We start from the raw sequence: 23,119 nt of genomic DNA on the forward strand, positions 1-23,119 counted from the left end.
ATCTATCCTACAGCCAGTGGACTGCGCCCAAGCCTTGTTACGCCTACGATCTCCCTCGGAAAGAGGAGGAGTACGTCAGAGGCTGGAGACAATGATACTGGCCACATTCAGACCAAGCAAAATGAAGGGATATTCTTCTTTGACAGCATGTAGCTCATACGTCGGCTGCGCACAATGTACTGACTACATATTAGATGTCTTTCCCCTGAAGCTCCAGTGGCTGAGTCGAATACCGTACTTGAACCCCGACAAGTTCTTAGCAGACGCGTTCAGCAAAGTGAACCACCCAGACTTTGCGCTAGCTGATCCCTCGAGTATCGTCGAGCGAGCTTTACCAGAAAAGCTTCCACTCACCGTCACCAAGATCCTACCTAGACTCCGCGAAGGAGGTGCATTTGTGAAGTTCTCACATAACGGAGGAATTCGCGCAGAAGAATTAGAGAGTACGCTCAAAGCGTATCTAGACGAGAAACCTATCACCCCATGGTTCAATCCGTTTCGACGAGTACGAGCCTTCTTGGTTCAGGGCAAACCGTGGATCGAAGACTTGTACCGTATTCCAAGTTCCAGGATCAAGGTAGAATTCCTGCCGACGTCGCCTGAGACTTCGGCGGCCGAGTTAACACAAGAAACGTTGTATTCTTTGTTTCGCAGATACGGTAAACTGGCTGAAATTGGTCAGCAACCTTCCGACTCGAAAGTTCTCCCGAGATATGCATACATTGACTACACGAGGATCAGGTTTGCGACTGCGGCAAAGAATTGCATGCATGGCTATATTGTCCGCGCGGAGGAGGGTGGTGGTAAGGCCGGTACTCTTCTGAAACTTAGCTATGAACCCAAGATGAAAAGCCATTGGATTTGGGATTGGATAACGGGACATCCCAGGATTGTTATTCCACTGGTGGTGGCATTATTGACGGCAGCATCTGTCGCCGTTTTCGACCCAATCAGAACCTTCTTCATCAGAATGCATATCACTCGCGGTCTTCATCTGGAATATCAGCCACTGTTCAAATGGATTAAAGGCTGGCTTTCTCGAGGATACGACATCATCAGGTTGCGAAAAACAAGGGATGATGGCGAGAGTCTGAAACTCATCTGGGAAGATCGTCAAGGCGCAATCAATCAGTTGAAAACATGGATGATGGAGACAGCGGACACCTTTATTGTCGTTCAGGGACCACGAGGAGCCGGTAAGAAAGAGCTGGTGATGGATCAAGCGTTGAAAGATCGGCCGTATAAGCTGGTAATCGACTGCAAGAGAATCCAGGAAGCTCGTGGGGACAGTCAAACCATTGCTGCCGCAGCAGCGGAGGTCGGTTACCGACCAGTATTCTCGTGGATGAACAGCATCAGCAGCATGATTGATCTTGCTGCAATGGGCACCATCGGTACAAAGGCCGGCTTTTCAGAAACCTTGGACACTCAGTTGGCCAAGATTTGGGGCAACACCACGACGGCGTTGAAGCAGATTGCATTGGCTCCACGGAAGAAGGACGATAAGGACGCCCAGATGTCCGATGACGAATGGTTGGAAGCCCACCCGGAACACCGACCGGTGGTGGTCATTGACAACTTTTTGCACAAGAGCAACGAAGGAGCAGCGAGCATGGTATATGATAAATTGGGTGAATGGGCCGCCATTTTGACCACCCAGAATATCGCACATGTCATTTTCCTGACGACCGATGTCTCGTTTTCGAAATCTCTGAGCAAAGCTTTGCCCGATAGGGTTTTCCGCCAGATCACGCTGAGCGACTGTATTCCTGATGTTGCCAAAAGGCTTGTGATTCAACATCTCGATGCCGAGAGTGAAGAGGGAACAGCAGCTCTCGGTAATGAGAAGGTCACCCCTTCACAGTTAAGGAGCGATTTAGATGAGCTAGATAGTGTCATTCAAGTCCTGGGGGGACGACTGACCGACTTGGAGTTTCTTGCCCGAAGGATAAAAACTGGCGAATCGCCAGGGAGTACGTATCTCGGCTGTTGTCATACTGGTTTTGACGGTGCTAACTCGTCCAACAGAAGCTGTGCGGCAAATAATCGAACAATCTGCGTCAGAGATTTTAAAGATGTACCTTCTCGACGTTGACGTTTCTAGCCGGAAATGGACACCGCAGCAAGCCTGGCTATTGGTCAAAGAATTGGCAGCAAAAGAGACTCTCCGGTACAATGAACTTCTGCTCAATGATCTGTTCAAGGACGGTGAAGTCGTTCTCCACGCTCTGGAACAGGCAGAGCTGATCGCCATCACATCCAAAAACGGACGTCCCTATAGCATCAGACCGGGGAAACCTGTTTATCAATCGGCATTTGAATACCTTACGGACGATGAAGTTCTGAAGGCGAGACTTGATCTAGCAATCTTGACGCAGTTGATCGGAATGGAGAACAAGAACGTGGAGAAATACGAGACCGAACTGAAGACTCTGGCCGGGTTGCCTGGAACACCAAGTGAATTGAAGCCACGGATAAAATGGTGTTTGGAAAAGGCGATGGCAAGCCATGCGAAGATTCAGAAATACGAGGACCAAAGTGGTAAGCTCAAGAAGGTGCTCACGGACCAGTTTTGAAGAACTGGCATGGGACGGAACTGGAAGGGGATTATCCTAATGTCGATATGTACGATTAACTTAATTTCTTCTCAACTATTGATGTTGATATAGCGAGACTCGACAGACGGTTGGGTGATGTACGAATACATCCAGACAACAAGACGAATCTCAAGGAGAAAATGACTATCCCGCTCATCTGCTATTTTCCATGACGATAAACTATGGTCATCAACCTAATCTGACTCGTGGGCTTCAAGATGCAAGCCTTCTCCAGGTCTAGCTGCAGAGGTCAGTTAAATGCTGGCATCGGATTGGCCGCACAATGACGCCCCAGAGATTCTCTCCGCGTCGGCAAACGAAACGTTCAAGTAGAAACTATCAGTCGTGATCTAAGCTACCGACGAATTTTTCACATTCATTCCCTTGGTGCCTTGGACGCGGGAGGAAGGATTTCCTCGCCACTGTCGTCCGTCTTCGGTTGATTTTGGACTATCAACCTCCTTCATCGCGGTCCGCGTTACAAGATCCCATTGAACAGGTCTCAAAGTGGTTAAGAATGCGAAAATCTGACACATAGCCAAGCTAGCCACGCGAATTCGGGACCCGTAAAAGAGCTCGATCCCCTTCTGTCCTGTGGGATAAAACCCATTATTGGCAGCGATTGAGATCCGTGGTGCTCGACACTGTTTCGGGCACGGAGTCGAATCGAGCAAGGCAACAGAAGGTGACGTCTCTTGGATTTCAAGGGGTTACCATTTGTCTCTTTACCACAGTCGTTCTCTGGATTTGCTTTGTTCCGTGCTGTACACTGTCCGCGAGTGTTGAGGGCATCCCCTCAAGATTCATCATGGCTTCCGCAGCGCAAGAGCAGGAACATGAACAAAGGTGGAATTCCCTGCTCTGGCAATCCATCGACATCGTGATGCGGCACCCATATCTGTTGCCCTTCTCCATCTTGGGTTTAATCTGCATCGTCACACGCATCGTCTCCACCCTCAGATTTCGCTCTACAATCTCCAAACTACCTCCGGCCTCACAGGGTCCCAGGACCGTCCCTGTCCTACCTTACTGGATCCCGTGGCTTGGGCACGCATTAAATTTCGCAGCAGGCGGATCGGACTACCTCGGTCGTTCTGCCCGTTCGTTGGGACCTAATTCCTCCATCTTCGCACTTACGATGGCTAACTCGAAGCATAATGTGATTGTGGCGCCGAGCTTGTCGAGACAGGTCCTGCTCGACAGACATTCTCCAGTGAATATGGAACAGTTCATCTACCACAGTATGAAGCACTTCTGGGATGACAGGGGGGCGATCAAGGATATCGAGCCCTCTGGCCTGTGGGGCGTTCATGCTATCCTGTACGGAATGCTGCGTGAGAGTTTCGTCAACACCGCCATCAGGGGCACGATCGAGCGTGTCGAAGAGCGAACTTGGAATTTGATCTCGGGCGCCGAAAGCCCCGTGGACCAGGCCATCTGGGAGCGTGAAGGCCACGTGGAAATGATATCGAACGGCGAGGGTGATCGTCCATTGGTGGGTGAAGCCAGTCTTCACCCTCTGATCAGACACTTTGTAGGCGACATCGCCAGCACGGTCCTCTTCGGTCGGAACTTCATGGAAAACAACCCCAACATCATGATTGACCTGTGGGAGATGGATTCACGGTTTAACATGTTCATGGTGGGACTGCCGAACTGGTTCCCGGGGATGGGTGGACCGGTCCGAGCGAGGGAACGCATCGTCGCCGCCATCACCGAACACCACGAAGCTCTGTTCAAGTACCTCGACGGCAAAGATCCAGGCAGCCGCTGGAGTGACATGTCAGACGTATCTTCGGTGATCGTCGATCGCGCCGTGGAATTCAAAAAGGTGGGCTCGGTGCCACGAGGCTGGGCTATCGGTAACGGCGCCGTCCTGTGGGCAATGAACATCAACGCCAATCCTGTTATCTTCTGGATGATATGGTACATATTTTCGGACACAAGCCTGCTTCAAGAAATTCGGCAAGAAATCGCACCCTACGTCAAATACCGACCCGCACCCGACACGGGTCTTCCCATCAAAGAGGCCCCCAAGCTCGAAGCCGACCTTAGTGGACTATGGACGAGATGTCCTTTGCTGAAGGGTGCATTCTTCGAAACCATGCGCCTCGAGGCCGCCAGCATGAGTTACAAGACGGTTGAAGAAGACTTCGTGGTGACCGAGTCTGACGAGGACGCGGCTATGTTGGGGAAACAGTATCCGCAATCCTTCCTGCTGCGTAAAGGCGAGTACGTCTGCATCCCACATGGCGTTCACCAGAGTGATGAGAAATATTTCCGCGACCCAGGACGTTTTGACCCCCGTCGCTTCTGGGCTAAGGACGAAAAGGAAAAGACCGAAGGAGCAGATGTACGGGTTGAATATGGAACTATGAAGGTCTGGGGAGGTGGTAAGCAGATGTGTAAAGGTAAGACATTCGCGGAGAGGGAGGTCGTGCTTTTCGCCGCTGCTATCATCATGCAATGGGACATTGTGCCCGTTAGTGACGATGGCAAGTGGGTGCATCCCGGCCGCAAGGTTGGCGCAGGTGCATCGAATCCGAAGAAAGACGTAAGAGTCAGGTTGATGAGGAGAGAAGGCTGGTGATTGATTGAAAAGCGGTCATGGTGGCCTGATTTGTCGATCAGCCAACACAAACTGCGAGCATCGGGGAATGGCATCGGCGTACATCGAGGGTTCAAGAAAAATGCGAATCAAAAGGTTGGCTTCTTGCTCGCTTGCTTTCGTTCCACGGGCAATTGGGGTCCGAATTGGCCCGTTCATCCTGATTCTGATAGTTCGTCTAGTATTGCAGCTCACCGGGTCCGTGTGAAATCATGTTCCAGGTCCGAATAATCAGTCTTCAGACGCCTTCGACTTTACCACCCTATCTGTCTTGCCATTCTTGTTCTTCCTCCCAAGTCCATTCTCTCAACGAAGGGGATTCAGCGCTACATTTCTTCTATTGTAACAGCTGATGACTGGTTGGGGAGGGCTTTGATTATCTGTGTGAACAGTTGACGCGGCCCTGTACCATAATACACGACTGAGATCACCACTTAAGTAGGGGCGGACGGCGAGCTGCTGGGATCGACTGACCTTATGCAATACCACCAAGTAGTTTTGATCGGTTGGCGATCCCCTCACTTTTGATGTTGTTCTAGGAGCCGGCCGGTCAAACCCTGCTGTTTGACCTCCTCGGTACTAATCGTAACGTTGTGGTTAGAATAGACTATATCCCAAGTTCTGACAATAACAGCATATTCCATCAGAAGCCGCTTCGGAGTCCCCAATCGTTCCAGTGCGCTTCTCGTTGTTAGGTTTTACATGTCTGCCGTGGAACTGAAAACGCGATAAGAGGGAGAGAGCGTGGTTAGGATGTGATAGGCAGTAACTGGGGGGTTGGGGGGAAATTGTCAAGGATGTATTTTTCGAGTTCGGATTTCCACGGGTCGCGTCCAAAATGGAACCATCCTAAACTGGGTTCAATGGGTCAGTTGGGACCATTTGGATGGCGTCAAAGGCCATCTCTCTGCGTAACACCGGTTAGATACACGTGTCGCCCAGATTCGGCGAGCTTACCCTCTTCTATCCTCCCTTCCATCGCATCGGAAAGAAAACCCGGTTTCGGCTGGTTTTCACTTACCGACCACCCTCCTGAAGCCAATCGGTCTTCGGTGCCTGTGGGAAAATGTTTCTTGTCGTGGGGTTTTCTTCATGTTATGAAATTGGTATGTGGATGTGAGAGTGAAGATGAAGATAGATGGGGTAGAGATCTTTGATGAAATTCATCATTGTTCAGGAGAAGAACGAGGAAACATAAGTGAGGCAGATCAGGGGACATTGAGCCGTTCGTACCTCTTAAATATAGTTTTCATCAACATTAAGACCTTACAAACGCTGATAGAATGGGCCGTGGCACCTTTGCGTCTTCGTCTCAGGCTCCCTTTCCACGGTCAGAGTAGTAGGATCAATGTCCGTTCTCCGCTCCCTGTGCTGTTTCACCTTCCTTCGGAGCGACCACGACGTCCTTGAACACTGCGAAGCTCGATGGCGTTTCTTCCAGAACCGGGAAGTGAAACCCGCACTGTGGGCACTGCTCGTGCAGGACCGCCTGCTCCTGGGCCAGGTCGTATTTTTTGTCCTGCGTCATGTTGCAAACGGGGCACACGCGTAGCAAGCGGGTGCCGACGAGTTCGAAGTTGGTGATGATGTCCTCCATGATGGCCCCGTTGGCCGCCCAGGTCTTGCAGTACTTGTGGTAGGTGTCTTTGTGCCAGTCGTACAGGGCCCCCCGGCTGGTCCAGAAGCTGCACTCGTTGTACCAGCCTCGGTCGTCCGGATGCTCCCACCAGGTCAGATGCAAGAAGCCCGGGAGTTTCATGAGGTGGCGCCGAGTGTCGGCGAAGAGGACCTTGAACTTTTCGTACGCGTCCGGGCTGGAGAAGCGGACCCGTTGCATACTCAGATAAATCGGCATGATGTCGGTCGGAGGAATCAACAATGTGGGAGAATGTTGGAAGTGATCAGTGAAGAGGTAAGACAGTAGTAGCAAATGTCAACGTTTTGTTGTCTTCCAAGGAGTCCGTGGAGATAGTGAGGGGAGAGAGGTCTGGTTATATGTGCCGATAGCTCGGAATGAACATATTGGCAATACGCGATGCTTAACTGGATGTACCAACTTGGTTATCTCTTATCGACTCCGTTTACCTTTGGGTGGAGGAAAAGGAAGGCCACCACGAGCACCTGCGTGCCGGCGCCGCCAAAGGAGAGGGGGGCTTCGGACCGTTCCTGATCATGCTGGCAACGATCCGCCTCGGTCCTCGGGGCTCATGATCTGTCTTCCTGAGGTGTCTTGATGTATCTTGTAAGGCCAAAGGTCTGATTGTGATCAAATCAAAATGTAAAGGTCTGGTGGTCGTGCTTGAAAGCAGGAGTCCCGAAACATCTACGAAGGTTCTACCGTACGACTAAGGGAAACTGATAACATTCAAGCAATATCCAGTGACGTCGTGGCTTAAAAGCGGCACGGTTGGAGGTGTGGATCTCCGCTAAGAACTCTGGTTTACGCTAGGCTACATTCATTTACGAAGGACATGCAAATAAAGCGGCCAGCACGGCAGATGGATTCGGTTAGCTCATACATCCTCCTTTACCCACGTGAGCTCGTTTTCTCCACAGCCTTGGCACCGAAACAGATCTGATTCGACGTCAGTTAGCGACATAGGCACTTTGTTTCCGCTCGACTCAGCTCAGTCCTACCCTGCGCTACCCTCTCCAATGCGGACGGGAAGGGAGGGAATACGAGGCAGGGAAGGAAGAAAGCGGTAGTTATAGTCAGAGCTCTCAGCCTTACCCCGCGTCAGCACCCTGCCGGGCCTAACTCCGGGTATGAATGTATTGTGTTGACGATTGGGGCCAAATAAGGCGTAAGGTGAGAAGAGGAGAGTAAATGTGTTGATCGAGGAATTGAAGTTAGAAGATTGCCTCTGGCAGATTGCCTAAAAGGAGGGTCAAGGGTCATCCACGGGCGCGGTCAACTGGGTATGGTAGATGGTAATTGGAAGACACGTGTGAATCTGATCATCAGAATGCTTAAACCAGAACGTTATTGAGACGAGCACGGAGCATTATAACTCAAATAGGCCCATACAAAGTCAAAGATTCATGGCGAGTGGGAGCTTATCTCAGGTAAGCCCTGTAGGCCTCACCAAGTGAACACGAGGCTCACCTCGATTCCCCCCATCCTATCCCTCAGAGGGCGAGGGTTGTCCAGGATTCCGGGATCCCGTTTATTGTAGACCATTGAATTGAGTGTGGACATGTTTCTCCTTCTTGCATCGTCCTCGACCATCCTTCTCTTCCGCTTCAGGCAGGTATACGCTGCAGATGAGCATTTGCTTGCCGTGCTTTTCCCTTGCTCCCTTTTTTTGGTTTTCCCCTTCTCTATTTTCCGTTGGAGCATTTCCTTTTCTGTCCTTTTCGATGAGCGATTTTTGCAGCTCGTTGTTCGAAGACGGTTGTTCGGCTGGTATCTCAAATATTTTCCAATCAAATGAGACTGGACCACACACCGTGCAGGATGTTTTGGATGCAGAACACGAACGAAGGGAACAAGCAAACTTGACGTGGCTTGCGAGTTTGCTCAAGGCAAGCTTCTCCTGACCTCGCCGTCAGGCCTCGTGGATGTCGGGTGCGGGAAACTGACTGGTTCAAGAGTCGAGTTCTCAGGCCGACCACCCGGCTACTTGCTAGATGCCAGGCGGGATGGATTACGAATGATGGGAGTGAGGCGTTGGCTGAGACGGAGAGAGAACACACGTCAGACGAGATGCTGGGAAAATTTTTCTCGTCATCATAATCTCGATCCTGCCGGCACCGGATGTGGACAGGACTTGTGAGACAAGGAGGTACATAAGCCGTACCTGGATGCACTGGAGGGAGCAAGAGGTCATTCTTATTTTCTTCCCCTTGATGAATTCCGAAGGCTTGAATGTGATTGGTTTGCTGAGGCCGCGAACCTAAATCAATGTCACAATCTCTAAGGACTGGTGATGCGAAAGAGGACTCTAGCTGCAAACTCTTCGACGAGACGGCCGCCGAGATCATCATCATCCATTCCCAGATGCTCTTCAGCGATCTGCTCTTTGCCAGCCTGGCGCTCGGCTTCCCTCTGACGCTTTGCAATCCCGTGCCCTCAACCGTTCCAGACACATATTTCCACCCGCCCGGGGAAGACAAGCTTGCGAAGGTGCATTCTGTCTCATGTAATTTTCTTCAGAGGTCCATGTCGGCATACAAGGCTAACAAGATCTCCGTTCAGCGAACAAATACCGGCATCTGCATCGACCAACATTGCGTAACGGATCCCGATGCCGGAAAAGCGTGCCTTACTGCGTATGGCCTTCCTGACGGAAAGGAGGGAGAACAATGTCATTGTATCCGACTTACTGCCTGGTTTTGGAAAATTGGGGCGGAATAGTTGATCGGTGCGACCGGTGATATTGCCTGGTTGGGGAGATGGTGGAGATATTTTAAGGGTCCAGGTTGAGTTTCTTGGACTCTTTGATCACACTCATACTGCTGCTGATTTGCATCACGAGCCATTGGTATATTCAATTGGTAGGTTTGGTTGCATTGCAGCATATGCGTGACAGCAGCTTTTTTGTTTCGTTCGGCTCGGAAAACGTTCCCATGATATTTGACTTCAAGTGGAACTTGCATCTGATTCCCATCATGTCTCTTGTTTACTCGCGCCGGGCGTGGGTTGTCCACTTTCTCCATCAACGGCCATGTCTTCAGTAGTCGGTTCCTCCTCTTCTCTTCCCCCTCCAACACCTTTCTCTAACCCTTCACAATTCTTCAACATCCACTCTGCACATTTGGCGGCACCTTCTTGAGCACTAAGCTCGCTCTCCACCACGGCGTCTCTCCCTGCGGCGTTCACAATGCCCGGATCCGCACCGGCACGAATCAATGCCTTGACCACCTCCAGATGACCATTCATCCCGGCCCAGTGTAGTGGAGTATTACCGCTGACATTTTTGTGATTGACGAGCTGCAGTGCGGATTTGTCTGCCGTCGGTGCCCCTACGCTGCATTCGAGTATTTTGGGGGGTTTCAGGAGTGTGATCAAGTAATGTATAACATCGAGATTTCCATTCGCGGCCGGGTAGTGGAGAAGGGAGGACTGAGATCCAAGGCCATCTTGGTCGACATCGATGGCGGAGGCCAGGATAATGGAGGGGGTACAGGAATGGGTGGCACAAAGGTCCGTGACCAGTTCTTTGAGAGCGTCGAGGTCTCCTGTGCGGGAGAAGTAGAGTAAGTCGTCCAGCCCGTCTGGAGTGGGTGTTGGAAAGGCCGCAGACGGCATCGCTAAGGAATGTTGATCTCAAATGAATGGGAAATGCCTGTATGAGGCGTAATGTTTACAAGGATGGCAGGGTTGGTTGTGATTTTATTTTCAATCAAGAAAGCTGCACAGAGCGAACGTGAAAGGGGATCAAATGACGTCAATTTTGGCTTTGTCGCCCACAATGGCCGAGTCTGTTATGACAAAATCAACGTTTGAAAATGAGTAAGAGGCTTGTTTGCAAGGTGATCACAGGCAAGAGAGAGGGCGTCAAAATTTGAGATGCATCACTGAGGTGCATGAAAACCAGTGATTGATGGTGATTTGAAAGACCTATCGCTCCTTCAGGCATTGACATTATTTCGCTAGTTATTCATGCCCAGTCGGGGGTATCTTGACTTGCCGTGAAGCAAGTGCCTATCATCTCCTTGCCCGCTGAAGAAAGCCTTCGCTTCTGGCTTCTACCAGGAATTCTTGTTCCAACATCGAAGCCAATATCGGTCCGTCCGGATGTCTCCTTTTCGGGCGCAGCCCACACCCATCTTGAACAATTATCTCCCTAGTAGAGCAGGCACCTCCACAAGTACCAACTGCTCTTCAATTTCACATCCCTTATTTGACAACGGTATTCGGATCCGGACAGGCTAGAATAATTGCGTCGTTCAGGGGCATGATTGACGTGGAGCAAACTTCTTTGCACGTGGGTGATTTGTTTTGATATCTTGAATTTGCCAAAACTTGGAGCTCAGCCTTGCACATCAGGTAGTCGGACTGCAATGTCGCCGGATTGCGTGATATATCGTACCCACGGCAATGATGGATATTGTAACTGACAAAAGGTGAGAAAGTTCATCCGAGAAAACCAACACCGGAAGAGGGACAAACCTTCGGTTCTATGATCTTCAAGTATCTCACCTGAATGCCACTAGTCGTGAAATAGGGAATTTCGAACTTCACATTGATGGGTCGTTTGGCCTTGCCTTCTCCCGTTATGCCTCCCATGCTACCGCCAAAACCACCGGTCATACCACCACCTCGTTCGTCGTCTCCTTTGACGCTAGGCAGCCCAAGTTCAGCACGCATCAAGAATTCTTTACCGCCTCCAAATTGCTTGATCTTCCATACGATGGCAGATTTTTCCGGGGCGTAGTGTACGGATCCAATGTTGGTTCTAAATCGTGGCGTGTCTGCATCATCCGGAACAGGAATGATGATTTCGACGTTGTTGGCGGTCGACCTCCTTTTGAATTGAGCTCTGGCTTTGAGCATATACTCAATCCGAGAACCCGAGTGCGACTCCACCACGCACTCAACCCAGATCAGCGGCTTAACAGCAGTGTTGAGTCGGTAACTCATCAATTCAAATTCTCCATCTGGTGGAATGAAACTGATTGTTCTGTCGTTTTCGAATCTTGATAGTCTCACACATTGATGAAATTTGACATCTTCCATCTCGACCGCCTTACCTCGTGTCGCTCTCCCTGTCGTCTCAAACATGACTTTGTCATTCAAGCCCAATCGAAGTTCCGGCATTCCCGACAGATAGCATTTCATTTTGATGGCACCTAGGATTTCGGACCGTAGTACATTGCCCGTGGACGAAACCAGGAGATTGAGAGATTCAATGACATCAAGGAACACTTCGTTCTTTCGATATCTGATCCCCTCGCTTCTCCACGACACTGCATTCGTGACGGCAATCGGCGGTCGGGCTTGCACGTCGAGCTTGTGTGATTCTTGGGTGATATATTCTTGTAGGATCTTGGACTCGGTCGTCTGTGGGTAGCCGAAGTCCATCATTTCATCCAAGAGTTCGTAGATAATGACAAAATTGTCTCGTATTGACTCCTCTTCCAGCTCCTTGAAGTACTCCGTGAAGACCTCCACGATTTTGTGGAGGAAGAGCAGGATTTCTGCGGCATTGGTATTTCGTTTCGTCAAGGCAAGAAGATAAAGATTGTTATGGCGAATGTAAAGGTACTGTAGGGATGTCAACACCCGACCTTCGTTTGACAGGCCATCATACTATACTAACATTGATACCTTCGTCGGAAAAGCAAGGAGGCACAGCAGACGATTCTTCTTCGGCTTCTGAAAGGAGGATGGGAAATTTCTCTACCGCGGACATGGGAATGTCACCTCGATAATTGCGCGCAAGCAGGGTCTGAGGACGTCAATAACATGAAGTTGGCTCCACACCTCGTTGGCATACCTTGCCCTTCAAATCGAGAAAGAATACCGCAGAGGCCATGGTGCAGTCAGCGGTCCAAGCAGGAACCCCCTTGATCGGAGGGAGCAGCTGATAAGTCGGATTCAGATAAAGAGACCTTAAGATCACTTGCGAGCTGTTGAGGACAGCGCAAGTTCATGGAACAGCTGGCTACAGAATGCCACCTGGCGGTGCGTGCAATTGACGAGGGATGATTTGAAGGATCTCGGGGTGAGGTCGTAATCTGTCAGTCTGGCTTTGCCGAAGATTTTCCGGTGTATCGCCAAGAGCCACGTTTTGGCGGATTCATCTTCAGGCAATATTTCTGATCTCTTTCTGTAATAAAACCAACGCGCTCAGAAGACAGTGCAATGCAGCATATCCTTCAATTGTGACATTTTATCACGATTGCACGGTACAATCAGTTGCCAGACTTTGCGATTTAGAGGCGCGGAGACCGACATCTCAGGACGGTGCCATAAGAGCTGGCTGAGCACTCTTCTTTGATGGAAAAAAGTTGCTCAGGCGGTGTCAGAGGCCCCAGACATTCTTTCTAGTATGCTGTACAATATGTTTATTGTTATTACACAGGGAATTTCTCTACCTTCCCCTCACGATTGCAAGGGTTCTGCAATCTCTGCTTTTGGTTTCCAGTCCCGTTTCAGGCCTAAGGGAACCAATACCCTCTCTTTGGCTATTCGATTTGCAACTGCGCCTCCTTGTTCCAAAGCTAAAGCACCTATGATCGCCAGAAGAGCTTGTGCGTAAACCAAAGTAGCTCCGGAGGCTTCTAAACGTTCGGGCTAAGAATTGTTAGCGAGCAAAAACAAGACCCTGGAGGGTACGACACCTACATCTTTGGGATGCCACCGCACAACTTCTGGTAGTCCATATTGTCCTGCAAGATTGGCAAGCTGTTTATGGTGTACGAACCAATCATGTGCACCACCCAAAAGACATTCTACCGATTCGGTCGCTGGATGTCGAAACGGCTGCCGGCCATGAGGATCCCGGTCCTTGTCCTTCAGATAGGGTGTAGAATCCGAGACACTGAGAAGACCCAGTGAACATTGCAGCTCGAGTATCCGTTTTCCTATCCGTCTGTTAACCCAGAGCTGCGGGAATAGTCTGAAGAATACCATACCAAAAAATGCTAGCCGATCATTGAACCCTCTACGACCGTGATCGAAACTCTTGTTGGTAACAGCAAGCCATTTGGTCTCTTCCGATAGCATCTTATCTCCTCCTCGTCCCAAAAACTTGATGTATACATCATCGAGCTTCCGTTGATCGGAATGGACCTTGAAAGGATTCATCTGCTTGGGAGGTTGGGCTCGAACCGGCGCTTTCATGGCAGGAGGAGTTTGAGACCAACGCGGAGGAGTCTCGGCATCTACTTCCATTTCAGAGAGTTGAGGAGCCACAGTAGCAACACTACGGGAGTGTCGAGAAATTCTGCGGTTTAAGCGTTGAGAACGTAGACAGTCGCATGATCGAGGTCGCAGTAGGTCGAGAATGACGCAGGTGGAGTTCGAAGGTTTGAGAGGCATGGTGGGCCAGGTTCGGTAAAGTGAAGGGAAATGGACAGAGAGCGAGATACCTCGCACCAGACGTCGTGCCCAATGTATCCTAATTCGGTTTGTTGTCGTCGGCAGCGTTTGACTGAGAGACGGAAAACGAAGTTCGCAACTGGCCTGAATGCTCCGCGGGCTTTCGGTAGCTGATAAAACTTCAATACCCGAGCTACAGAATACGAACCTTGCTAATTATTGCCACCATGTTCTCTATTCAGGGGTCCGGGTAACCAACAACTGTGAACCAAAACGTTAGTCGAAACCGGGCTTCGACACTAACAAAGAGTTCCAATTCCAAATTGGTTGGATTGTCTTAGCCTTTGTCAATTGATGCCTTCCCTCGTCAGAAGCTACTCGGGTCCAGCGTTGACAGCTGTGCCTTATCCCTGCTTATCGAAGCGGTCCTAGTTGCAACTTACGCCACCTCTCAGAGTTCGCTTGCCAATTCCAACGGAGCTGGCCTCAAGGCGGCTGTAGCCGCCATCAACATCTATGTCTGCTTCTGCGCAACCTGGCTCGATGGTACCCCGTGTACGGCGAGCGCCTCTGCCTCCATTTGTGGAGATTTTCCTTGTGCTTTATTATACCGGGTGTTCTTTCTACAGTTATCATGCAGACTTTTCTTCTCTAATTACCCAAGAGGACCTTGGAAGAGGCGGCTATATGATTTGGTGACCAAGAAGAGCTATATAAAGAGAGCAATGATGTTTCCAAGGAAGAAGGGGACACTGATGAATTTGGAGCTTGGAGAGATTGAAAATGGTCCAACGCACGTCGAGGCTACTAAGTCATAAGCCGGAAGAAAAGTCTGGGAGCTCCCCCTATATCGATGTAGTCGGTAGCCAGTTCGCGGACGTCTGACTTACAAGGGCGGACTAAGGATCTGTATAGGAAAGAAAATTAGTACTTGGACCTAGTCCAAACACGCCCATCGGCTCCCTTCTGATATAGGACAGTACTTTCACGCTTGCAGTTGAAGCATGTGGTGAAAGTCAGGCGATCTCATCCCACGACGACTTGCATTCTCTCGGTGCAGAGTCCTCGCTTATGCAGGCACACTCACAGCAAATGACATGGCTGAAGAGCTTCGTCCATTTTATCTCCACCGGCTAACAGCCCGAACAAGTGATGGGTGGTCGTTATCGCACTCGAACTGGAACCTGTCCAAATGAGCTGCCGGCGATTTGCTAACATATTCGTCGGTATTTCCTCGTTCATGCCTCTACTGACCAATGCAGTTCGAACAGAAGATGTTGAGATCTCTTCATTCTGGAGGCTGGTATGCCGGCAGCATCGAACGCGAAGATTATCTATGCAGAATGGTTGCTGAAAGGTAGTATAATGTCATCCTCCTTTCCCCAGAATATCCTGCTGTTTGCAACCCCCCCTGCGAGTTTATGAATACCACAGCCTCAAAATATGTTGGGATCCGAAGAGAGAGTTCATCGTGGATGGATCAGCAGGAGGCAATTTAGCCAGCCTGTGTTTCTCTCCCGATACATCTCGAATCCGGTTCCCAAGCCCGCTAGATTGATCGTGACATGTTTAGCATCATGCGATCCTCGAGCCTTGCCCCGTAGTATACAAGAGCAGATATACTCTAGGAAAGTATTCAGATTTGCCAATGATTAGCAACGTCATCATGCGACATGCCCGAGGTAAGGCCTCTGGACATAAACAATGATGCATATATGGAAGATCAACTTCGTTCCAAAATCCTATATCGCGGCATGTGACCAGGATTCCACGTGTTTTTCATTGAAGAATACCAAAAGCCGGGAGTAGACGCTGAGTTGATCGAATGGAAAGGTTTTCCGCACTTCCTCTAGATTTTTCAGATGCCTCCCAAATTCATGAATGTGTGGTGTGAAAAGTGTTGAACAAGGGGCTATAATGTATAGGCTCCACCATTGAAACACTGCTGGGAGGTTTCCATAGACGACGACGTTACTGATGGCTACTCTGCACGACGACGAGGTATTCGCATGTCTAGTGAGATTTGCGGTGCATGATCTCGCTCTCAGACCCGATGTGATGTCAAAGTGGCCAGTCAGAGAAAGCACTTCTATCAGGGTTTGGGGCAATGATTCGCCATTATTGTTTCAAGGGTACTACCACAAGGCGAGAATATCTCTTCCACGCGTTGGTCGCCATTCTCTTTCCAATCTGTACCCAAGACTAAAGATTTGAATCCACTTCCACAGAAGATTGTCGGGTTCATTCAACTTTTCCGAGGAAGTACGGAGCCAGCGCCTAGTATGGTGGGTCGCATCCGCCAACTCGATTTGGCCTGGTTCGGCCAAAACAAAGCCCTCTGAACATGCCATCAATAAGCAACTGAAGCAACTCTTGACCTTTTTGCTACGTCCCTAGTCTATTCCTGAGAAAAATACTATTGGCTTCCATGATTGCCGTCCTCGGAAACATTATGCCGTTTCAATGGGACCTCGTGCCATCAGACAACCACTCATATCTCTCAAAGGCGCTCGTTAACACCCTTCTATCGGTCATCCCCACCCACGAATGGTTCCAGAGAGGGGCTCGAGGGGTAAAAATGATCACCAGAGATATTTTTTTTCCCTGATAAGAGCAAGCAGTTCTGCAAAGCGACCCCGCTGCGCCTGTTCTTTACGTCAGGAACTCTCTTTTTTTTGGTCCGTCAACTTCTTCCTCAAAAGTAGAAGGCTTATTGTCACCAAGGTCTGTGTTATGGTGGACTGAATACCATTTATCACAAACAAGGGTATGTCTAATTCTGGAGAGATATTCTCACCTCCCGTTCACCGGACATATGTCAAGCTATAGCTAAATAAATCAGTCCTATACAAATATTCCAACATGCACTACACAATCTTGCCTCTCCTTGCCTCATTGGCCTCATCAGCTCTCGCTGTCGAAACTGTATTGGGAGTCTACATCTTCTCCCGTCATGGCGATCGTACCGCGAAGTCTACACCCCCAGCAAATTTGACTGATTTGGGCTACCAAGAAGTCTTCACGTCAGGCACCTTCTACCGCAACCGATATGTCGCTAGTGGTGCCAGCCGTCGCATCCACGGTATCAACGCCGACCTGGTCAAGCAATCGCAAATCACTGCCTCTGCACCCATCGACACTGTCTTGCAGAACTCTGCCATTGGTTTCCTGCAAGGCTTATATCCCCCAGTGGGAGAAACACTGGGCAGCAACACCCTGCGCAATGGAACGGTCGTGCAATCGCCCATGAACGGATATCAATTGATTCCTCTCGAGGTTGTGACTACTGGCACCAATAGTGAGAACTCGGCCTGGCTACAAGGTTCGACCAACTGTGCCAATGCCCAAATCAGCTCCAACAACTACTTTACCAGCTCGCAATACCTGGATACATTGCGGCGCACCCAAAGCTTCTACACCGATCTCTCGCCCATGATCAACAGGACCTTCACTGCCTCGCAGACGAGCTTCAAAAACGCATACACGATCTTTGATCTGCTAAACGTTGCCTCGATCCACAATTCGACAGACGACTTCCCCAACGCCGACCTGTTGACTGCAGAAACTTTCTTCCAACTGCGAACCCTTGCGGATCAACATGAATGGGGACTCGCATACAATGAATCCGAGCCCATCCGCGCTATCACAGGCTCCATCATCGCAGCCGAAGTGGTCGACGCCCTCAACGGTACTATCACAGGCAACGGCAAGAACAAACTCAATATCCAATTCGGAGCGTACGCCGGCATGATGTCGTTCTTCGGCCTCGCGAACCTCACATCGGCCAGCCCCTCCTTCTACGGCGTGCCAGACTACGCTTCGAGCTTGAGCTGGGAACTCGTCACCAACGCGACCGTGGGTTCTTCACGCGCTGAATTCCCATCCGTCGACGACGTCAGCGTGCGCTTTTACTTCCACAACGGCACGACCAGCCCCACCAGCGAGCCCGTCGAGTTCCCACTCTTCGGCACCGGGCGCTCTCCTCTGCCTTGGTCTGAGTTCGTTGACCACATGGGCAAGTTTTCCATCAAGTCCCAAAAGGACTGGTGCACGGCCTGCGGTAACTCGACCGGCGTCTGCAGTCCCAGTGCCCTGGGTGAGAGTGGCTCTTTCGGTTCGAGCTCTTCCGCCTCCGGCGACAACGACAACGGCAGCGGTGGTATCTCCAAGGCCGTTGCCGGCGTCATAGGTGCCGTGGTCACTCTTGCTGTCATCCTCGGTGCCGAGCTTTTGTTCATGCTAGTTGGTGGATTCAGACTCGTTAGCAAGAAGCGTCTTGCTCGAACTACGAGCACCGATGGTATGTCTCAACCTGCAGTGGAGCCAAAGGTGGAGTTTGGGACGAAATAAGTCACAAACATGAAATTCTCCCTGGATTGGATTGGATCCGATTAGAAAAGGGTGCCTGAGATGCCAGTAATGTATTTCCGAGCCGATAATTATCGTGCGAATGAATGAACGTTTGGATGATTGAGATGCGGCAGCAATATCCGTTTTCATGTTTTGAATCATGGCAATTTTTCTAATTTTTTAAAATGTTCAAACTCGTCGGCTTCGCTGGCGCCAGCTACCCTTTGCTGGTCTGGAACGATGACTCCATGGCCGTCATTGCCTTCGTCGCTGGCTATTTGTTTTCGTTCTCGCGTGGGCACTTCGACGTGAGGAAGACGCACTCCACCAGTTGCTGGACGTGCGGATAATAGGAAGAACATCCTCTTAGCGAGGCCTCAGCTCGGTCAGATGAGAGGATGTTTGCCGGCAGGGCTTGACGCGGGAGTGAGCCGTATCGTAAACGCAAAGGAAGGATGATTATGACATGCTAACAAATTTCACGACAAATAGTCGAGGCGTGACACCGACAGGCTGCAAAGGTGACTTTCATCGGTTGCATTGGGGCGGTTGTGTTTTATGATTATTGTACAAACATCGGAGAAATAGAATCCGGATATAGGACTTTAGACTGTGTTCTTGCTCTGAGCAACATGTGGCTTTGTGATATCGAAAAGTGCTGAGCTTCGAACCACCATTCCGGCTTGTATGCAGAACGGGCCGTTCTGTTTGGGGAGATTCGCATCAGCCTCGTTTAGTCTTCCTTCGTCTTCCTCTGAGAACAACTTTGTAGGTGTGTCGTTATTCTCCCCGCATTTGATGATTGGACGGATGTTGTCTTGAAATCAACCGCGAATTCATTCAAAAGATGCACTTCATACCAAACCAATCTTGTGGTATTCGAATGATCTCCTCACCTCCGGTGACCTGACTTCTAGGTCCTACCTCTTTGCAGCTCTCCGGACATCATCATGCAAGGCTGCTTACGCTAGAAAGCTTATGCAGCTCTGAAAATAGGGGTAAATCCAAGCATTGTCATGCCACAAGATTCTGATATAAGAAACGCATGGAGATCTGCTGACTTTTATTTGGAGCTTGTTGGTTCGAATAATGCCAGGTAATTAATGCCGTCAGAACTGCCCAAAAGCTGAAAGAGCAAACATAAGGCCAAAGCTTATCTTGAAAGCCATATTATCGTAGATCGCACTTCGGAGGTTAACATTCTTGACGTATCGCTGTATGCGGTCCACGGGAATAAAGTGGTATCCCTTCCTCACCGCGTACTATGAAGGCATCATGTCAGCCTTGCTTTGAAACTCGTGGATAGATGCTATGATTACCTGCCAGACCAGGATACTCAGACCAATCAAGAGTGTGAGGCTTGTGGAAAACGCAGAGAACAATACCCCAGTGCCCAGTCCTAGTATCGCACCCAAGCTAATCTGCTTGACGGCGGCCGGATTGAGTTTCCCATCTTTTGTCAACGGAGTTTTCGCATCGCGCGAGTGAGAATAGGGTGAGCTGCTGAATTCGGAAGACTGGGGGAATTGTGTTGAATAGGGGGGGGTGTCCAGGCGAGCGATAGTTCGGGGTTGTACGAAGGGCAGGGAGGCTGTGAGGCCAAATGCTACCAGAATAGGCCGATTCAGAGGTCTTCGTCTTCTGGAGATAGACAGGAACATCGACCTCGAAGGGACAGGAATGGGGAGGGAGGGCCGGGTGGTGGTTCGGAGAAGCATGGTTGTTCCCGTAGAGAGGAAGACGGAGCTGAATGAAGGTAACAAGGATAAGAGGAGGAGGATGAGATAAGCAAGAACGAGAGGAACGGGTAGGCTATTTTGTTGAAGCCGGGTACAAGATGATGAAGCAGGCAATTGAGGAGGGATGTGGGTGCCCCTGCGATAATGTCATGTGATTTTGCAGGTGGGTATTGTTGTACACTGCGGTTGGGTCACCTGCGACAGGAGTTCCTCTATCCCAATTCAATTCTTCAAACCAACACTGTGGATGGAATCAGTGGCCTTCGAAAAACGCTTACGAGAATCTTTGCAAGCACTCCTTCAATCCACGCCGTCTTGGAGTCTCGGCTTCCGGCCTCCCATCCAAAAACTCCCGAAGACTTCAAGAGACCAGATCCGAAGTCTATGCGAAATCCTTCCGCCAATGACGAAGAACCATCCGATAACCTGAAGCTTTCGGGTAAGACCGACTCCAATTACAATGGCCTCAAGGGTCGTCTTGTGGAGTAGACTGCTGGGACCTCTGGGGTCTGGGGAAACGGGGGTTTTTCCGGGACTAAATTTTCGTATATCTCGAAACATGACCTCGTTCATCATCACTTCAAAGATTTAAAGCCGTCTTCTTTTCATCTTCTATCACCCTCCAATTCCATATGAGCACCGTCCCCAACATGGCGGGCACAGGAGCCGCCAATGGCATACCTGAAATCACAACAAAGATCATTGAAACTCCTCTCCTCATCGCCGGTGCCGGCCCAGCGGGCGCATCATTAGCATGCTTCCTCTCATATCCACCATACTCAATGACGGGTATTATGATCTCGGCGGCACCTTCAACTTCACAAACGCCGCGGGCACATATCACCAATCCCGCCGCCTTTGAATGTCTCCGAGATATCGACTTAGAGCAGGCATGTCTCGCCCAATCTGTTGAAGGCGACTGCATGATTCACACTCGTTGGTGTCATGATATGACAGGCGAGGAATACGGTCGAATTTATTCTTGGGGTAATGATCCCAAGCGACGGGGGGAATATGAAGCTGCCACCCCTTGCCATCACGTGGATTTACCCCAAACTGTTTTTGAACCAATTTTGGTTCAACGTGCATCGGCTCAAGGTTGGGACGTCAGATTCCGAACGAGCATAGTCGACTTCAAAACAGAAGATGATGGAAAAATTCTCAGTCGAGTTCGGGACGGATTGACTGAGGCCGAGTACTTCATCAGATCAGACTATCTGTTTGGATGCGATGGTGCCCGAAGTCAGGTTTTGAGAGAGTTGGAGATTCCACTAGTCAAGAAACCTGGACAAGGGTTGGCGTTGAATGTCTTAGTCAAGGTAGATTTGAGCGACTACGTTGAAGCCAGGAAGGGGAATCTACATTGGGTGTTCCAACCTGAGAAGGAATACCCCGACTTTGCTTGGAGTGGACTGATCAGAATGGTCAAACCGTGGCATGAGTAAGGGGTCTATCAGAAATCTGGCCAGGGCATTGTTGCTAACTAGCACAGATGGATGTTCATTCTCTTTCCCAAACCGGGAACAGAATGGAAAGAGCCAACGCACGAACAATACGTCCAACGATGCAAAGAAATTGTCGGACGAGACGACCTTCCTTTGGAAATCCTCGATATCTCAAAATGGTACATCAACGAAATCGTGGCAGAATATTATTCTAAAGGGAACATCTTCTGTCTCGGTGATGCTGTACACCGACATCCTCCTTTCAACGGACTTGGTTCCAATACGTGTGTCCAAGATGCTTTCAACTTGGCTTGGAAAATCAAGTTTGTCTCACAAGGCCTTGCATCTCCTTCACTACTCGAGAGTTTCAGTACGGAACGCCAGCCTGTGGGCTTGGGTGTGATCACTCGAGCGAACCAGGGCATCCGAGATCACGTGCCTGTCTGGCGAGAAATGGGCCTGATGGAAGAGACCGTGGAAAAGAGGATGGAGGTCTTCAATTTTCTGAAATCACCATCTCCCGAAGCACGAGAGAGGAGAAAGAGAGTCAACATTGCGATTGAAGGCACGAGCCACGAATTCCATGGGATCGGTGTGGAGATGAATCACCGATACGAGTCACCAGCAGTGTATCTGAAAGATGAAATCAAAGCAGGCAGGGCTAAGCCAGAGTGGCCTGAAGATGCTATCCTCCATCACAAGGTCAGTACGTACCCTGGCCATCGGTTGCCCCATGTCTGGTTGAACCGCACAATGCCCATGAAAGAGCAGATCTCGACCATCGACCTTGCAGGTCATGGACGTTTCTGTTTGCTCACCGGTATCGGTGGTGACAAGTGGATTGAGGCGGCAGACAAGGTTGGGAGAGAACTGGGCGTCGAAATCAAGGCACACAGTATCGGTTGGGGGCAAGAGTGGGTGGATGTTTATCGAGACTGGTAAGTTTTGAATATTCCATGGCTTCCGCAAAACCTTTGACTAACAAGGGCTTTTCTAGGGAGCGAAGAAGAGAAATCGAAGAAGATGGTGCCATCCTTGTCCGGCCTGACCGATTCGTCGCTTGGCGATCCATGGAACTAAGGGATGATTGCGAAGAGAAACTCTTGGAGGTCATGAAAAGCGTCCTGGGTCGCTCATGATCTCACAATCTTCTGAATGGACCTGGCTATTTCTGTCTACTACGAATTCACGGGGCTTCATTCTTCTCTGCACGATTTCTAGAACGGGATACATGACTTCTTCCTCCCTCGAGGGATGCATTGTGGTTTGAGAAAGGAATCCTTTATATTTTTGATATTATGAATTCTAGAAAACTCCCCTCGCACGCGATACGAGGATCACTCACTCGTCTTCATGAATCATAAATCGAGATTGGTCTCTTCAAAACATTT

At 50.0% G+C, this 23,119-nt stretch overlaps 9 protein-coding genes across 9 annotated transcripts; 5 read left to right on the forward strand and 4 right to left on the reverse strand.

Moving 5' to 3' along the window:
• Positions 1-121: 121 nt before the first annotated feature.
• On the forward strand, positions 122-2,576 carry Z518_00796 (uncharacterized protein; the record flags this gene model as incomplete). Its single annotated transcript, XM_013421397.1, has 3 exons — positions 122-149; positions 195-1,973; positions 2,029-2,576. 3 exons carry the CDS (start codon positions 122-124, stop codon positions 2,574-2,576), a joined length of 2,355 nt encoding a protein of 784 aa, XP_013276851.1.
• An 829-nt stretch (positions 2,577-3,405) lies between these two features.
• On the forward strand, positions 3,406-5,187 carry Z518_00797 (uncharacterized protein; the record flags this gene model as incomplete). The annotated part of the gene is made up of 1 exon (XM_013421398.1): positions 3,406-5,187. One exon carries the CDS (start codon positions 3,406-3,408, stop codon positions 5,185-5,187), a length of 1,782 nt encoding a protein of 593 aa, XP_013276852.1.
• A 1,363-nt stretch (positions 5,188-6,550) lies between these two features.
• Z518_00798 (uncharacterized protein) lies at positions 6,551-7,060 on the reverse strand (the record flags this gene model as incomplete). Its single annotated transcript, XM_013421399.1, has 1 exon — positions 6,551-7,060. The coding sequence occupies one exon, from the start codon at positions 7,058-7,060 to the stop codon at positions 6,551-6,553; it is 510 nt and encodes a 169-aa protein (XP_013276853.1).
• Positions 7,061-9,814: 2,754 nt separating this feature from the next.
• Positions 9,815-10,456, reverse strand: Z518_00799 (uncharacterized protein; the record flags this gene model as incomplete). The annotated part of the gene is made up of 1 exon (XM_013421400.1): positions 9,815-10,456. The coding sequence occupies one exon, from the start codon at positions 10,454-10,456 to the stop codon at positions 9,815-9,817; it is 642 nt and encodes a 213-aa protein (XP_013276854.1).
• A 724-nt stretch (positions 10,457-11,180) lies between these two features.
• Positions 11,181-12,686, reverse strand: Z518_00800 (uncharacterized protein; the record flags this gene model as incomplete). Its single annotated transcript, XM_013421401.1, has 4 exons — positions 11,181-11,264; positions 11,321-12,415; positions 12,471-12,599; positions 12,648-12,686. 4 exons carry the CDS (start codon positions 12,684-12,686, stop codon positions 11,181-11,183), a joined length of 1,347 nt encoding a protein of 448 aa, XP_013276855.1.
• A 569-nt stretch (positions 12,687-13,255) lies between these two features.
• Z518_00801 (uncharacterized protein) lies at positions 13,256-14,194 on the reverse strand (the record flags this gene model as incomplete). Its single annotated transcript, XM_013421402.1, has 3 exons — positions 13,256-13,447; positions 13,499-13,737; positions 13,789-14,194. The coding sequence occupies 3 exons, from the start codon at positions 14,192-14,194 to the stop codon at positions 13,256-13,258; spliced, it is 837 nt and encodes a 278-aa protein (XP_013276856.1).
• Positions 14,195-17,056: 2,862 nt separating this feature from the next.
• Z518_00802 (uncharacterized protein) lies at positions 17,057-18,544 on the forward strand (the record flags this gene model as incomplete). Its single annotated transcript, XM_013421403.1, has 1 exon — positions 17,057-18,544. The coding sequence occupies one exon, from the start codon at positions 17,057-17,059 to the stop codon at positions 18,542-18,544; it is 1,488 nt and encodes a 495-aa protein (XP_013276857.1).
• A 1,883-nt stretch (positions 18,545-20,427) lies between these two features.
• On the forward strand, positions 20,428-20,772 carry Z518_00803 (uncharacterized protein; the record flags this gene model as incomplete). Its single annotated transcript, XM_013421404.1, has 1 exon — positions 20,428-20,772. One exon carries the CDS (start codon positions 20,428-20,430, stop codon positions 20,770-20,772), a length of 345 nt encoding a protein of 114 aa, XP_013276858.1.
• A 161-nt stretch (positions 20,773-20,933) lies between these two features.
• Z518_00804 (uncharacterized protein) lies at positions 20,934-22,867 on the forward strand (the record flags this gene model as incomplete). The annotated part of the gene is made up of 3 exons (XM_013421405.1): positions 20,934-21,724; positions 21,776-22,666; positions 22,726-22,867. The coding sequence occupies 3 exons, from the start codon at positions 20,934-20,936 to the stop codon at positions 22,865-22,867; spliced, it is 1,824 nt and encodes a 607-aa protein (XP_013276859.1).
• Between the last annotated feature and the right edge of the window lie 252 nt (positions 22,868-23,119).

Source organism: Rhinocladiella mackenziei, assembly GCF_000835555.1.
Source record: "Rhinocladiella mackenziei CBS 650.93 unplaced genomic scaffold supercont1.1, whole genome shotgun sequence".
Taxonomy (NCBI): Eukaryota; Fungi; Ascomycota; class Eurotiomycetes; order Chaetothyriales; family Herpotrichiellaceae; genus Rhinocladiella; species Rhinocladiella mackenziei.